The following is an 18,835-nucleotide window of genomic DNA, read 5'->3' on the forward strand; positions in this document are numbered from 1 at the left end:
AGTGTGGTAAAGATCACTGTCTTGCATAAAAATGTTCTTACCCCACACTGTGAAAGATTTAGGTCCTCAATGAACACTCACACATTTCGATGGTTTCTACTGTTACCTTCACTTGATGGTCTTCCTTTTGTAGTACAATGATCTGTGCAATTCTCATGTTAGTGACTTATTCCTGCCCTTACTAATTTGGCTATACACGAATAAAAATATCCAACAAACTCTGTACTCAAGAACATGGCACAGGGAGACCATGGATACAAATCCCTCCACCACACAAGCATAGAGAGCACTGAAAATGCAGCCAGTAGTCTTAAGGAATCCTGAGACGTCCTGGTACGAGTTGCCAGGCCAGCATAACTTTTTCATTTACCTGAAACACCTAACAGGGTAGGGTATTACTTTTGACATTAAAGTATCCTGGATGCTTCTCCCTAGCATACTTTAATGACAAGCACTGTACTGCTTATTCCATACATTTGCAACATTTGCCACATTAATCCCTATCAAATGCCTTTTCTGAACCCATTAATGCAACAAAAAACATCATACCTCTATCTAAGTATTGTTCTCCTATATGCTTCAATGTAAGCACTTGGTGTACACTTCCTCTGTCCTCCTTAAATCCTCCTTGTTCTTCTGTAATCATCTTTTCTGGCTTAACCTTTACTCTTTCAGTAATAATTCGGTATACACATCAGGTTTATTTTCCCTATAGTAATTCTTACAGTGTTTTGTCGTTTCCCTTATGCTAAGGAGCTCTGCATGCTCTTTAGCATTCCCTAGGTACCCTTCCTTCTTTCACACACATATTGAACAAATACACTAATCAATCCAAAACTATATTCCCACCTGCTCTTAACTTCTGTCTTAATTCCAGCTGTCTTAACTCCATTTGTTTTACCCACTGCCTCAGTCACCTTCCTCATATCTGCATTTCCCTTTTTGTTCAGCATATACAGTTTAATGAATCATCACAGTCTAGGAATTTATATTTACTTTGTCACTGTTTGTTTTTGATCAGGAGTGCTCTACTGTACTCTGTTTGGTAAGGTATTGTATTGTACTGTACTATTTTCATTTAGTTATTCTTTTCTCATATTTAACAGTGAAGAAGAAGCAAACGAGATCCCTGGTTGTGAGGATGAAACAGATGGGTGTGGAAAAAGGAAACCTGGTCCACTTCAGTGTCGTGTTTGCCGTGTAGTTTTCTACAATAGGTAAGCCATCACAAAAGTGAATTGATATAGCTCAAAGAAATTCAAAGGTACTGTACTTATAGGTCACACTACACATACATGTACACATTTATTTATACACACTCATCTGAGTTTTCTTTGATTTTATCTTAATAGTTCTTGTTCTTATTACTTTTCCTTTTATATCCATGGGGAAGTGGAATGAGAATCTTTCCTCTGTAAGCCATGCCTGTTGTAAAAGTCAACTAAAATGTCGGGAACAGTGGGCTAGTAACCCTTTTCCTGTACAGATTACAAAAAAGAAGAAAATTGTCAAAGTGGGATGTCTGAATGTGCGTGGATGTTGTGCGAATGATAAGAAAGAGATGATTGTGGATGCTATGAATGAGAAGCTGGATGTCCTGGCTTTAAGTGAAACAGAGCTGAAAGGGGTGGGAGAGTTTCAGTTTACCTGGAGAGAGTTCTGGGGGTCAACACCCCCATGGCCCGTTCTGTGACCAGGCCTCATGGTGGATCAGGGCCTGATCAACCAGGCTGTTACTGTTGGCTGCACGCAATCCAACGTACGAACCACAGCCTGGCTGGTCAGGTACCGACTTTAGGTGCTTGTCCAGTGCCTGCTTGAATACAGCCAGGGGTCTATTGGTAATCCTCCTTATGTATGCTGGGAGGCAGTTGAACAGTCTCGGGCCCCTGACACTTATTGTGTTGTCTCTTAACGTGCTAGTGACACCCCTGCTTTCAGTGGAGAGAAGTAAATGGGATTAGGTCAGGGGTTTCAAACAGAGTTAGAGCTAAAGAAGGAGTAGCAATAATGTTGAATGATAAGCTATGGCAGGAAAAGAGGGAGCATAAATGTATTAAGTCAAGGATTATGTGGAGTAAAATAAAGGTTGGATGGGAGAAGTGGGTTATAGTAAGCGTATATGCACCTGGAGAAGAGAGAGAGAGGTTTTGGGAATTGTTGAGCGAGTGTGTGGAGAGTTTTGAACCAAGTGTGAGAGTACTTGTGGTTGGGGATTTCAATGCTAAAGTGGGTAAAAATGTTGTGGAGGGAGTAGTAGGTAAATTTGGGGTGCCAGGGGTAAATGAAAATGGGGACCCCTTAATTGAGATATGTGTAGAAAGAGGTTTGGTAATAAGTAATACATATTTTATGAAAAAGAGGATAAATAAAAATACAAGGTATGATATAGCACGTAATGAAAGTAGTTTGTTAGATTATATATTGGTTCATAAAAGGTTGATGGGTAGGCTTCAGGATGTACATGTTTATAGAGGGGCAACTGATCGGATCATTATTTAGTTGTAGCTACAGTTAGAGTAAGAGGTAGATGGGACAAAAGGAAAATGGCAAAAACAAGTAAGAGAGAGGTGAAAGTGTATAAACTAAAGGAGGAGGAAGTTCGGGTGAGATATAAACAACTATTGGCAGAAAGGTGGGCTAGTGCAAGTATGAGTTGTAGGTGGATTGAAGAGGATTGGAATGGTTTTAAAAATGCAGTATTAGAATGTGGGGCAGAAATTTGTGGCTATAGGAGGGTGGGTGCAGGAGGAAAGAGGAGTGATTGGTGGAATGATGAAGTAAAGGGTGTGATAAAAGAGAAAAAGGTAGCTTACGAGAGGTTTTTACAAAGCAGAAGTGTTATAAGAAGAGCAGAGTATATGGAGAGTAAAAGAAAGGTGAAGAGAGTGCAAAAGGAGAGCAGATGAAAGAGTGGGAGAGGCACTGTCAAGAAATTTTAATGAAAATAAGAAAAAAATTTGGAGTGAGTTAAACAAGTTAAGAAAGCCTAGGGAAAGTATGGATTTGTCAGTTAAAAACAGAGTAGGGGAGTTAGTAGATGGGGAGAGGGAGGTATTAGGTAGATGGCGAGAATATTTTCAGGAACTTTTAAATGTTAAGGAAGAAAGGGAGGCGGTAATTTCATGCACTGGCCAGGGAGGTATACCATCTTTTAGGAGTGAAGAAGAGCAGAATGTAAGTGTGGTGGAGGTTCGTGAGGCATTACGTAGAATGAAAGGGGGTAAAGCAGCTGGAACTGATGGGATCATGACAGAAATGTTAAAAGCAGGGGGGGATATAGTGTTGGAGTGGTTGGTACTTTTGTTTAATAAATGTATGAAAGAGGGGAAGGTACCTAGGGATTGGCGGAGAGCATGTATAGTCCCTTTATATAAAGGGAAAGGGGACAAAAGAGATTGTAAAAATTATAGAGGAATAAGTTTACTGAGTATACCAGGAAAAATATACGGTAGGGTTATAATTGAAAGAATTAGAGGTAAGACAGAATGTAGGATTGCAGATGAGCAGGGAGGCTTCAGAGTGGGTACTGTATAGTCCTTGTGGCTTAGCGCTTCTTTTTGATTATAATAATAATAATTCAGAGTGGGTAGGGGATGTGTAGATCAAGTGTTTACATTGAAGCATATATGTGAACAGTATTTAGATAAAGGTAGGGAAGTTTTTATTGCATTTATGGATTTAGAAAAGGCATATGATAGAGTGGATAGAGGAGCAATGTGGCAGATGTTGCAAGTATATGGAATAGGTGGTAAGTTACTAAATGCTGTAAAGAGTTTTTATGAGGATAGTGAGGCTCAGGTTAGGGTGTGTAGAAGAGGGAGAATACTTCCCGGTAAAAGTAGGTCTTAGACAGGGATGTGTAATGTCACCATGGTTGTTTAATATATTTATAGATGGGGTTGTAAAAGAAGTAAATGCTAGGGTGTTCAGGAGAGGGGTGGGATTAAATTATGGGGAATCAAATTCAAAATGGGAATTGACACAGTTACTTTTTGCTGATGATACTGTGCTTATGGGAGATTCTAAAGAAAAATTGCAAAGGTTAGTGGATGAGTTTGAGAATGTGTGTAAAGGTAGAAAGTTGAAAGTGAACATAGAAAAGAGTAAGGTGATGAGGGTATCAAATGATTTAGATAAAGAAAAATTGGATATCAAATTGAGGAGGAGGAGTATGGAAGAGGTGAATGTTTTCAGATACTTGGGAGTTGACGTGTCGGCGGATGGATTTATGAAGGATGAGGTTAATCATAGAATTGATGAGGGAAAAAAGGTGAGTGGTGCGTTGAGGTATATGTGGAGTCAAAAAACGTTATCTATGGAGGCAAAGAAGGGAATGTATGAAAGTATAGTAGTACCAACACTCTTATATGGATGTGAAGCTTGGGTGGTAAATGCAGCAGCGAGGAGACGGTTGGAGGCAGTGGAGATGTCCTGTCTAAGGGCAATGTGTGGTGTAAATATTATGCAGAAAATTCGGAGTGTGGAAATTAGGAGAAGGTGTGGAGTTAATAAAAGCATTAGTCAGAGGGCAGAAGAGGGGTTGTTGAGGTGGTATGGTCATTTAGAGAGAATGGATCAAAGTAGAATGACATGGAAAGCATATAAATCTATAGGGGAAGGAAGGAGGGGTAGGGGTCGTCTTCGAAAGGGCTGGAAAGAGGGGGTAAAGGAGGTTTTGTGGGCGAGGGGCTTGGACTTCCAGCAAGCGTGCATGAGCGTATTAGATAGGAGTGAATGGAGGCGAATGATACTTGGGACCTGACGATCTGTTGGAGTGTGAGCAGGGTAATATTTAGTGAAGGGATTCAGGGAAACCGGTTATTTTCATATAGTCGGACTTGAGTCCTGGAAATGGGAAGTACAATGCCTGCACTTTAAAGGAGGGGTTTGGGATATTGGCAGTTTGGAGGGATATGTTGTGTATCTTTATACGTATATGCTTCTGAACTGTTGTATTCTGAGCACCTCTGCAAAAGCAGTGATAATGTGTGAGTGTGGTGAAAGTGTTGAATGATGATGCAAGTATTTTCTTTTTGGGGATTTTCTTTCTTTTTTGGGTCACCCTGCTTCGGTGGGAGACAGCCAACTTGTTGAAAAAAAAAAAAAAAAAAAATATATATATATATATTTTTGTTTTTTTTTTCAACAAGTCGGTCATCTCTCACCGAGGCAGGGTGACCCAAAAAAAAGAAAGAAAATCCCCAAAAAGAAAATACTTTCATCATCATTCAACACTTTCACCACACACACACATTATCACTGCTTTTGCAGAGGTGCTCAGAATACAACAGTTTAGAAGCATATATGTATAGAGATACACAACATATCCCTCCAAACTGCCAATATCCCAAACCCCTCCTTTAAATTGCAGGCATTGTACTTCCCATTTCCAGGACTCAATTCCGACTATATGAAAATAACTGGTTTCCCTGAATCCCTTCACTAAATATTACCCTGCTCACACTCCAACAGATCGTCAGGTCCCAAGTATCATTCGTCTCCATTCACTCCTATCTAACACGCTCATGCACGCTTGCTGGAAGTCCAAGCCCCTCACCCACAAAACCTCCTTTACCCCCTCTTTCCAACCCTTTCGAGGACGACCCCTACCCCTCTTTCCTTCCCCTATAGATTTATATGCTTTCCATGTCATTCTACTTTGATTCATTCTCTCTAAATGACCAAACCACCTCAACAACCCCTCTTCTGCCCTCTGACTAATGCTTTTATTAACTCCACACCTTCTCCTAATTTCCACACTCCGAATTTTCTGCATAATATTTACACCGCACATTGCCCTTAGACAGGACATCTCCACTGCCTCCAACCGTCTCCTCGCTGCTGCATTTACCACCCAAGCTTCACATCCATATAAGAGTGTTGGTACTACTATACTTTCATACATTCCCTTCTTTGCCTCCATAGATAACGTTTTTTGACTCCACATATACCTCAACGCACCACTCACCTTTTTTCCCTCATCAATTCTATGATTCACCTCATCCTTCATAAATCCATCCGCTGACACGTCAACTCCCAAGTATCTGAAAACATTCACTTCTTCCATACTCCTCCTCCCCAATTTGATATCCAATTTTTCTTTATCTAAATCATTTGATACCCTCATCACCTTACTCTTTTCTATGTTCACTTTCAACTTTCTACCTTTACACACATTCTCAAACTCATCCACTAACCTTTGCAATTTTTCTTTAGAATCTCCCATAAGCACAGTATCATCAGCAAAAAGTAACTGTGTCAATTCCCATTTTGAATTTGATTCCCCATAATTTAATCCCACCCCTCTCCCGAACACCCTAGCATTTACTTCTTTTACAACCCCATCTATAAATATATTAAACAACCATGGTGACATTACACATCCCTGTCTAAGACCTACTTTTACCGGGAAGTATTCTCCCTCTCTTCTACACACCCTAACCTGGGCCTCACTATCCTCATAAAAGCTCTTTACAGCATTTAGTAACTTACCACCTATTCCATAAACTTGCAACATCTGCCACATTGCTCCTCTATCCACTCTATCATATGCCTTTTCTAAATCCATAAATGCAATAAAAACTTCCCTACCTTTATCTAAATACTGTTCACATATATGCTTCAATGTAAACACTTGATCTACACATCCCCTACCCACTCTGAAACCTCCTTGTTCGTCCGCAATTCTACATTCTGTCTTACCTCTAATTCTTTCAATTATAACCCTACCGTATACTTTTCCTGGTATACTCAGTAAACTTATTCCTCTATAATTTTTACAATCTCTTTTGTCCCCTTTCCCTTTATATAAAGGGACTATACATGCTCTCCGCCAATCCCTAGGTACCTTCCCCTCTTTCATACATTTGTTAAACAAAAGTACCAACCACTCCAACACTATATCCCCCCCTGCTTTTAACATTTCTGTCATGATCCCATCAGTTCCAGCTGCTTTACCCCCTTTCATTCTACGTAATGCCTCACGTACCTCCACCACACTTACAGTCTGCTCTTCTTCACTCCTAAAAGATGGTATACCTCCCTGGCCAGTGCATGAAATTACCGCCTCCCTTTCTTCCTTAACATTTAAAAGTTCCTCAAAATATTCTCGCCATCTACCTAATACCTCCCTCTCCCCATCTACTAACTCCCCTACTCTGTTTTTAACTGACAAATCCATACTTTCCCTAGGCTTTCTTAACTTGTTTAACTCACTCCAAAATTTTTTCTTATTTTCATTAAAATTTCTTGACAGTGCCTCTCCCACTCTTTCATCTGCTCTCCTTTTGCACTCTCTCACCACTCTCTTCACCTTTCTTTTACTCTCCATATACTCTGCTCTTCTTATAACACTTCTGCTTTGTAAAAACCTCTCGTAAGCTACCTTTTTCTCTTTTATCACACCCTTTACTTCATCATTCCACCAATCACTCCTCTTTCCTCCTGCCCCCACCCTCCTATAACCACAAACTTCTGCCCCACATTCTAATACTGCATTTTTAAAACTATTCCAACCCTCTTCAACCCCCCCACTACTCATCTTTGCACTAGCCCACCTTTCTGCCAATAGTCGCTTATATCTCGCCCGAACTTCCTCCTCCCTTAGTTTATACACTTTCACCTCCCTCTTACTTGTTGTTGCCACCTTCCTCTTTTCCCATCTACCTCTTACTCTAACTGTAGCTACAACTAAATAATGATCCGATATATCAGTTGCCCCTCTATAAACATGTACATCCTGGAGCCTACCCATCAACCTTTTATCCACCAATACATAATCTAACAAACTACTTTCATTACGTGCTACATCATACCTTGTATATTTATTTATCCTCTTTTTCATAAAATATGTATTACTTATTACCAAATTTCTTTCTACACATAGCTCAATTAAAGGCTCCCCATTTACATTTACCCCTGGCACCCCAAAATTACCTACTACTCCCTCCATAACATTTTTACCCACTTTAGCATTGAAATCCCCAACCACCATTACTCTCACACTTGATTCAAAACTCCCCACGCATTCACTCAACATTTCCCAGAATCTCTCTCTCTCCTCTACACTTCTCTCTTCTCCAGGTGCATACACGCTTACTATAACCCACTTTTCACATCCAATCTTTATTTTACTCCACATAATCCTTGAATTTATACATTTGTAGTCCCTCTTTTCCTGCCATAGCTTATCCTTCAACATTATTGCTACTCCTTCTTTAGCTCTAACTCTATTTGAAACCCCTGACCTAATCCCATTTATTCCTCTCCATTGAAACTCTCCCACCCCCTTCAGCTTTGTTTCACTTAAAGCCAGGACATCCAGTTTCTTCTCATTCATAACATCCACAATCATCTCTTTCTTATCATTTGCACAACATCCACGCACATTCAGACTTCCCACTTTGACAATTTTCTTCTTCTTATTCTTTTTAGTAATCTTTACAGGAAAAGGGGTTACTAGCCCATTGTTCCCGGCATTTTAGTTGACTTTTACAACACGCATGGCTTAGATTCTTATTCCACTTCCCCATATATAGTAATATATATATGTATGTATATATATATATATATATATATATATATATATATATATATATATATATATATATATATATATAATATAGTATATATATACCATATATATATATATATATATATATATATATATATATATATATATATATATATATATATATATATATATATATATATATATATATATATATATATATATATATATATATATATATATATATATATATATATATATATATATATATATATATATATATATATATATATATATATATATATATATATATATATATATATATATATATATATATATATATATATATATATATATATATATATATATATATATATATATATATATATATATATATATATATATATATATATATATATATATATATATATATATATATATATATATATATATATATATATATATATATATATATATATATATATATATATATATATATATATATATATATATATATATATATATATATATATATATATATATATATATATATATATATATATATATATATATATGTAGTTTGGAGGGATATGTTGTGTATCTTTATATGTGTATGCTTCTAGACTGTTGTATTCTGAGCGCCTCTGCAAAAACAGTGATAATGTGCGAGTGTGGTGAAACTGTTGAATGATGATGAAAGTATTTTCTTTTTGGGGATTTTCTTTCTTTTTTTTTTTGGGTCACCCTGCCTCGGTGGGAAACGGCCGACTTGTTGAAAAAAAAAAAAATATATATATATATATATATATAAGTATACACTATTAAAAAATATTTGAAACACTGGGAAGACAGACAGACTGAGTACAGTGGACCCCCGGTTAACGATATTTTTTTCTCTCCAGAAGTATGTTCAGGTGCCAGTACTGACCGAATTTGTTCCCATAAGGAATATTGTGAAGTAGATTAGTCCATTTCAGACCCCCAAACATACACGTACAAACGCACTTACATAAATACACTTACATAATTGGTCGCATTCGGAGGTGATCGTTATGCGGGGGTCCACTGTATTTATGTGTTAGAAGTAAAGGTACTTCGGTAAAATGTGAGATGATGATTATTATAATCAGGAAAGGGTTAAACCCATAGGGGCGGGGTCATAAAGTGCATGGGGAGTGAAAGGCAATCACGTTTGATGCAAGGAAGGGGAGGACAGGTCCACTTCCTTGTATCAAGAGCCCCTCACTCGCATAAAGGCAATTTCCTTGGGAAGAATATGAGATGAGCTGTGTTTGATGAACTGAGGAAATACTTTAGTTTGAATACTCAAGTCTTTGTATAACTAAGTGGTGCATAATAATATACATGTATTGGTACTGATGAGTTCACTTGATGTCTCTTTGATAGAGGGGAACTGAGAGAGCATCAGCGATCAGAGCATAATAATGGGCGACCATACCAATGCAGCCATTGCCAGAAGTTCTTCACCACCAAAAATCACATGGAGGTCCATGTTCGACACAAGCACACATCAGGGCCAAACCCTTGCCAGTGTGCAATGTGTGGCAAGGTTCTCTCCTCTCGAACAAACCTCAGAATACACATGCGAATACATAAAGGTTAGTTCATTGTGATTAAACATATACTTAATCTTCAGTCACATTATATATGCAAATGCAGTAATGAGATTATATAAATTATTTTTTTTCATAATTTAAGTAACAATGTTAATAAAATATACAGCATTTTAACTGATAATAAATTTTATTTCCAAATAATATTTTGTAATATTACACTTAGTATGAATTTGGGTACATTTATACTTTTGTGAAAGTGCAGTCTGAAAAGCCCATATAATTCGTAGAATTTCAGCAGCACTAAAATGATATAGATATATATGTGGTTGATGTTAAAACTTTTTAAGATATTAATTTCAATAACATTAGAGGTGTATAATAAGAAGAGTAAAGTAACTTTATTAATTAATAATAAGGATGCAGTAGTCTATTAGTGCAATGTGCAGCATTTTGAGAACCGAAACTGATTGATGCTTTAGGATATGCGACCGAGCTTGGTTCCGACCAACTGGTCATAAGTCAAAATGGACGTAAGTCGAACCTTACTACTGAATATCAACATTACATTTTTGTAATGGCTTTATTTTATTGTTTTACTTTGATATTTCATTTTTTACTTTACTTTTTATGCTGTTAGTACTGTATTTTATACTGTAAGATTTAGGATAAACACTGTACAACACAATCAGTTGTTTATTTCCCAGAAATTTGCTATACAAAACACGGTCATAAGTCGAGTGGTCGTATGTCAAGCAGGTCATGAGTCGGATGGTAGGTGTATTTGGAAAGTTAAAAATTACGGTAATAATAATGTTATCTGATAACTATTGTTGCTGTGGAGTACAATGAGCAGAACTGGGTTTATAGACCCTCCTAGATGTTGATGAAGATTCTTCATCCAAGGAATTGGAGTTACCCCTTCTCTTCCTCAGATCAAAGCTGATCACTTTGCTCCCATGTGGTATTAGTTATTAGTGCTTCCCTGTTTAATATAATAATAATGCAGTACTGTTTATAGGAGAACGTCCATTTGAATGCCCTGTGTGCCATAAAACGTTTAGTCGAAAGGCCAACATGGAAATGCATCTTGTTTACCACACGGGAGAACGACGATTTACGTGTGAAATTTGTGGTCAGTCCTTCTTTGCAATCAATGCTCTCAAAAGGCATACGAAATTACATACAGGTAAGAAATATTATATTTTGTTAATCTATAATACATAAAGCTTACTTAAACATTGCTTATTTCAGGGCATACTTTAAAATAATTCTGAATGCTCTGAACAACATTTTGAATAGTATGTGAAAATCTTGACTTCTAAAAATAATTTTCAAATATAACACTAGTACATACTGACTCAGAGCTGTCTGATACTTTGCACTTTATTTATAATTTGATAGTAGTTTGGACAGCCAACAGGTGAGTGCAAGCATGTTAGATAGGAGTGAGTTGAGGTATGTAGGATTTATGACATGCTGTTGGTGTATGAACAAGGTAACATTTATGAAAGGATTTGGGACATAGGTTAGTTGGACTTGTGTCCTGGAGGTGGGAAGTACAATGACTGCACTCTGAAGGAGGGGTGGGAATATTGCAGTTTTGGAGAAGCATTTGTCTTGCCTCTGGCAAGACAGTGATAGTGAAAGCATTTCTTGTCTTAAGGGTTACCCTACCTCGGTGGGAGATGGCCAGTGTTAAAAATGAAAATTTGTTTTTTGAATATTACATATCCATTACTTAATTTTTGGTTCCCCTCAGGTGAACGGGATTATGCATGTGAAATCTGCGGTGCTACCTATGTAACAGGAACTGACTTGCGTCGTCATCGTTTGAAACATGATGAAATTAAGCCCTTTCCCTGTCAGCTTTGTGAAAAACAATTCACACGTTCCCATGACCTTAAGGCGAGTCCATCAGTAGTTTTACTTATTGAAAAGTGTGTAGTCTGTGAATTAATTTACTAGTGTATTTTGTTTACAGAATTAATTAAAAATTTTTGATAAAATAATTATTATAATCATGGGGAAACACTAAACCCTTAGATAAAATAAGATTCAGTCAATAAATGTTACAGCCAAACTTTGCAGGATTTTATTTCATTTTGTAATATAGCATATTTATATAAACAGACTTCCAAGAATATACATTAAGTAATTGTATGAAGTGTTTAAAGTTCAAAAGCTGGAAAAGTTGTTGAATAATTGTTGAAGCTCTTTTCATGGGTCTGTGTCAGGTCAAGGAAGTATTCAATCTTCTCCCTCCTCTTAATTTTCATGCCTTGTTCCCACTAGTAACCATTCTTGTTTGTGAGGGTAACTACATGTAGAATATTGAAGAATCTTGATAGACCACCTGAAACATCATAGAAAATACTAATTTGGCTGTTATGAAAATGAGTCATTCATTACTTGCAGTTAAAAACAAGATTGTGAGAAATGCATAAGTGAATAAGCCATACACCTTAGCAAGCATACAAGTAACTAAGACATACCCATCAGCAAGCACAAGTGAGAAGAATAAGGCATAGCCATCAGTAAGCATAAGAGTGTGAAGAATGAGATATATCCCGTCAACAAGCACACCAATAAAAATTACATACCCCTAAGCAAATACATCAGAAAAGAATGAGATATCCTCAGTAAATACATATGTGAGAATGATGCACTCCTCAGCAATTATAGCCATAAGAAGAGTGAGAGGCATCCTTCAGCAAGCACAACAGTGAAAATAATGAGACATGTCCCTCAGCAAGCACACAAGTGAGAAGAAAGACACCTCAGCAATCATACAAGTGAGAAGAATGAAGGTTACCCATCAGCAGTTACACTTGTGAGAACGAGAAATAGCCCTTAGGAAGCATATAAGTGAGAAGACTGAGATACCCCTTAGCAAGCACAGTGGCAAGAATGAGACATACCCCTTAGCAAGCACATTAGTGAGAATAATGAGACTTACCCCTCAGTTAGTATACAGGTGAGAAGAATGAGCTATATCCCTTAGCAAGCATACAAATAAGAAACTAGGGAAGAAACATGACAAAATGAAATGTTGTAAATAGGGAAAGAGCAAAAGACAAACAGTGGGGTATAGTATATATTAATGAAGGTGCTACGTGGAGGTGAAAAAATTAAGCAAGATTACCAACAGGGCACTGTAGCAAGTTTTGCAAAAGAAATCAATGAGGAAACAGTAGTACACTCCCTTTTGGCTATCCACAGTACTACCATACTTTTGTGGGTGACCACGATTTACCATAGTCTGGAAAAAGAAGATAGTTATTAAATAATATAAAAAATGGGTTATTCAGCTATTATTACACAATTTAAATTGCAACTGTTTTAAGTACAGCTGGTCATTTCTCACCATTGCATCTATGAGTGAGGGATAAAGAGAAGGGAGATGTGAAGTCACAAATTCATAACATGAGGTGTATACTTCAGTCTTGAGAAAACAGGAGGAAGAGGAAGGGTGGGAGGTGATTTATGATTGAATTTTGATCAAATACATCTTTTTTTTTTTTTTTGCATGACTGGTGTGCTTATATTTTTTGGGGATAAAAATAAAGAAGCATTTTTTACCAATTCTAGCTTTTTGTTAACCGGGGGTCCACTGTATACTGTTAACGATATTTTTTCATTCCAGAAGTATGTTCAGGTGCCAGTACTGACCGAATTTGTTCCCATAAGGAATATTGTGAAGTAGATTAGTCCATTTCAGACCCCCAAACATACATGTACAAACGCACTTACATAAATACACTTACATAATTGGTCGCATTAGGAGGTGATCGTTAAGCGGGGGTCCACTGTATACAGTGTAGGGATTATGATTGATTTTCTACCAAATGTATTTTTTTGTATATGACCGTTGGACTTGTGGGGTAAGCTCTCTCTCTCTCTCTCTCTTTTTTTTTTTTTTTGCCAAAAGCAAAAATGTTGATTTTTTTTTTTTTTTACCGCACCACTATGACCTTTTAAATTCAGGATGACCGGAAGTAAAATGTTCTCTCTCTGTTGTACTCCAGCCTCTCCTCAAAAAAAGTACTTGTATGTGCTGAGTAGTTATGAATTTCACTGTTAAAATAATTAACTGTAATTAGATACAAATTATTACTGTCCCAGTCTGCATCTCCAGTTATAACATCGGTGTCTGTAGAAAGATGGAATTTGGTTAATGTAAATTTTGCTTAACAAACCATTTAAATTGGAGATGACTGTATTTTCCAACACTCATAATGAGAGACATTTTGCTGTATTTTCTTGGCTCCTGAGATCTCAGTATGGTTAGTTGATAAATATACAGTAGAAAAAATTTAGTTAAAGCCAAATGAGATTGCAAGCATTGTCGTTTACTAGTATTACTGTTCTGCATATCTTGAGTATATTAGAAACATTACTTGGATAAACTTAAACTTGTAACATTTACAGGTACATCTGAGGTACCACAACAAAGAACTTCGTTATACCTGTGATGTATGCAACAAACAGTTTGTGGAATCGGGCAACTACAAACGGCATATGAGACGCCACACTGGGGAGAGACCCTACACATGTGGCATTTGTCTTCTCACATTTTCACAGGTATATTTAATTTCTTTTCAAATACGGTACATTTTTTAAACTATTTTTTTTATTTACTGTACTACAGATGTCAGCTGTTGAGGTTTTATTAAAGTGCTATAAATTATTAAACAGTGAACCACTATCTTACTGAAGCATGATACTGTAAATTATTAAACATTGAGTAAATTTCAGTTTTACTTCATAATTACAGCAGGACCCCCGTATCTGCTTAGGATACATTCCAAGCCCTACCGTGGATACTTGAAACCTTGGATAGTACCGAACCCTATATTTAAGTAATTTTTCAGTTACATACATACCTATGATAAAGATTAATTGATAAATTATGCACAATAAATAAAAAGTTAGCACTTTTTCACTGATGGGAAGCACTTCATTACTTCTCTTAGGCTTTGAACTTTCACCATCACTACTTTTGCAGTTTGGTGACATTATTACGCAAAATTATTTTATTTTCGGGCCAGGGGTAAACAGTGGATAACTGAAACCACAGATACAGCGGTCCTACTGTGTTTACTTGGTAATTACCATATTATACACTGGTGATTATATACATGTAGTACTTATGTTTAACTTTAACTTGTACATTTTACTTGTAAAGGTAAAATGTAGAAGGTAAGTATATTGTACATCCAAGGAAAACACCCTCTGCCTCCTCTTCTATTGCTGTTACAAAAAAAAAAAAGTCCTCTTCATATATCTTACCTGGGAATCCCCTACAACAAGGCCTTCAAATAAGTAAATTATAATATGTATTAGTATTAGTGACAATAGACAAAACTATAACGACCACATACTGAATAATTATGAATAAAGTCATGCTGGTAGTTGGAGTATAACTGAGAATAATGGGAATGGAATCCATGTCTTTTAGGTAAAAATAATTTGCTCACCACACCAACATAATAAACACACGTTCAGATATATGAATAATGATCACTGTAAGGAACAGTTTATTACGGTGTACAAAATTTGAATTAAAATATCTAAATTTTGATGTGGAAATAATAGCAAGGATGTCTGAAGCATTCTGTAGATTAAAATGTTTTTTAATGTATGTAGACTGTAGGAACAACATCAGTAATTAAGGGTTAACTTTCATGGTAGCACAAAATCTGAAGAAAGTGTACATAGAGAACTAAAAAAAATGAATGGTCATGATAAACTTTTTCAGTGGCTGTCACGTAGAACTACATCACTGAGGCCAGGGTCCTTCACATAGTTCTACGCCATGAGCTCAGCTCACTCACATGAGTTGTGATCAGTAAATTTTGGCCTAGATACAAGAGAATAAGGGTGTATAGTGTGTGTGTACACAGTACAAACAAAATCCTGCCCCATGCAGTACATGATGGGAAAAAACAAAACTCGCCCCTTGTGTTTGGTTTAAAATAGTGACTTTCAGGTGTTTTCTAGGATGATTTGTATGGTTTGATTGGCTGGCTGTTTCTTAGTATCATTTGATAGAATGGAAGACATGCTGCTGAAACAAGAGATGCTTTTGGTTGGTTTCAGGACCATAAGTAACTGAAAATTAGGCTTCAAGTAGTGGAAATAGTTAATTTTTGCCAATTTTCCCAAGGATGGGTAAGACCTCCCCCCCAAGTCTGTTTTATGGGTTTTTAATAAGTTTGATTCAGTTATTGGGATGTCATAAACTATGACTAATCATTCCTGGTTATATTTTATTTTCTGAGAAAAAAAAAAGAGAAAATCTTCTGTTTTTGTGTTATTATGAATTCAAAATGGAAAGCAAGTGTAATATAGGAGAGATTGGGGACATGATTAATGAGCAGAAGAAATGTTATTTTAGTGCCAGGAATATCTACATTGTTTATTTTAGACTTTTTAAATTTGTTTTTTAATTCTGTATAAAATTGGCCAAATTACTGACTTCTGTGCACTTTATAGGGTAGTTGTAATAGTTAAATGGGCAGTTTCTTGTACTCAGTCCATAGACCATAAGGCATACTAGGAAAACACCTAAGAATTTGGTTGACTGGAGCAATGGAATTGGCTTAAAATAGAAATCAAAGTGGGCAAAATCATGGATGCATAAACTGTACCCAGACCACCAACTTTGTGCCTGCATAATTTCTTACTTTTGGCATCATTACCTTCAGAAAAAGATTCTCTACCATTTCAAAAGTTTTTTTTAAAGAGTGGACACAGCAATATTAATTCTGGGGCTCTGGACAGTTTAAGGGTTAAGGCAGTAGGAAAACAAAAGTGAAAAATTATGAAAATACACATGAATTGAACATTATATTGGTGAATATATATTGAGTATTGATTGTTAATAAATATAACTTCATTCATCTTATTATAATTCAAGTAGTGTGTGTGTGTATATATATGATGGTAGGATTGCTGGTGTCCTTTTTTGTGTCTCATAAACATGCAAGAGTTCAGGTACATCTTGCTACTTCTACTTACACTTAGGTCATACTACATATATATATATATATATATATATATATATATATATATATATATATATATATATATATATATATATATATATATACATACACATATATATATATATATACATACACACACACACACACACATATATATATATATATATATATATATATATATATAATATATATATATATATATATATATATATATATATATATATATATATATATATATATATATATATATATATATATATACATACATATATATATATATATATATATATACTTTTTGCTGATGATACTGTGCTTATGGGAGATTCTAAAGAAAAATTGCAAAGGTTAGTGGATGAGTTTGAGAATGTGTGTAAAGGTAGAAAGTTGAAAGTGAACATAGAAAAGAGTAAGGTGATGAGGGTATCAAATGATTTAGATAAAGAAAAATTGGATATCAAATTGGGGAGGAGGAGTATGGAAGAAGTGAATGTTTTCAGATACTTGTGAGTTGACGTGTCGGCGGATGGATTTATGAAGGATGAGGTTAATCATAGAATTGATGAGGGAAAAAAGGTGAGTGGTGCGTTGAGGTATATGTGGAGTCAAAAAACGTTATCTATGGAGGCAAAGAAGGGAATGTATGAAAGTATAGTAGTACCAACACTCTTATATGGATGTGAAGCTTGGGTGGTAAATGCAGCAGCGAGGAGACGGTTGGAGGCAGTGGAGATGTCCTGTCTAAGGACAATGTGTGGTGTAAATATTATGCAGAAAATTTGGAGTGTGGAAATTAGGAGAAGGTGTGGAGTTAATAAAAGCATTAGTCAGAGGGCAGAAGAGGGGTTGTTGAGGTGGTATGGTCATTTAGAGAGAATGGATCAAAGTAGAATGACATGGAAAGCATATAAATCTATAGGGGAAGGAAGGAGGGGTAGGGGTAGGGGTCGTCCTCGAAAGGGTTGGAAAGAGGGGGTAAAGGAGGTTTTGTGGGCTAGGGGCTTGGACTTCCAGCAAGCGTACATGAGCGTATTAGGAGTGAATGGAGGCGAATGATACTTGGGACCTGACGATCTGTTGGAGTGTGAGCAGGGTAATATTTAGTGAAGGGATTCAGGGAAACCGGTTATTTTCATATAGTCGGACTTGAGTCCTGGAAATGGGAAGTACAATGCCTGCTCTTTAAAGGAGGGGTTTGGGATATTGGCAGTTTGGAGGGATATGTTGTGTATCTTTATATGTATATGCTTCTGAACTGTTGTATTCTGAGCACCTCTGCAAAAGCAGTGATAATGTGTGAGTGTGGTGAAAGTGTTGAATGATGATAAAAGTATTTTTTTGGGGGGATTTTCTTTCTTTTTTGGGTCACCCTGCCTTGGTGGGAGACGGCCGACTTGTTGAAAAAAAAAAAAAAAAAAAAAAAATATATATATATATATATATATATATATATATAATATATATATATATATATATATATATATATATATATATATATATATATATATATATATATATACATGTATATATATATATATATATATATATATATAATATATATATATATATATATATATATATATATATATATATATATATATATATATATATATATATACATGTATATATATATATATATATATATATATATATATATATATATATATATATATATATATATATATATATATATATATACATGTATATATATATATATAATATACATATATATATATATATAT

The 18,835-nt window shown here is 35.7% G+C and overlaps 1 protein-coding gene across 4 annotated transcripts in view; it reads left to right on the forward strand.

Moving 5' to 3' along the window:
* LOC128696066 (zinc finger protein 37) overlaps window positions 1–18,835 on the forward strand; it is a 50,154-nt gene that overhangs the window by 18,941 nt on the left and 12,378 nt on the right. For all 4 annotated transcript variants that reach the window (XM_053787083.2, XM_053787085.2, XM_053787084.2 and 1 more), the window contains 5 exons: window positions 1,107–1,217; window positions 9,920–10,131; window positions 11,108–11,275; window positions 11,849–11,994; window positions 14,518–14,670. In XM_053787083.2, coding sequence (XP_053643058.2) covers window positions 1,107–1,217; window positions 9,920–10,131; window positions 11,108–11,275; window positions 11,849–11,994; window positions 14,518–14,670 — 790 coding nt within the window. The remainder of the gene's footprint in view (window positions 1–1,106; window positions 1,218–9,919; window positions 10,132–11,107; window positions 11,276–11,848; window positions 11,995–14,517; window positions 14,671–18,835) is intronic.

Source organism: Cherax quadricarinatus, chromosome 48, assembly GCF_038502225.1.
Source record: "Cherax quadricarinatus isolate ZL_2023a chromosome 48, ASM3850222v1, whole genome shotgun sequence".
Taxonomy (NCBI): domain Eukaryota; kingdom Metazoa; phylum Arthropoda; class Malacostraca; order Decapoda; family Parastacidae; genus Cherax; species Cherax quadricarinatus.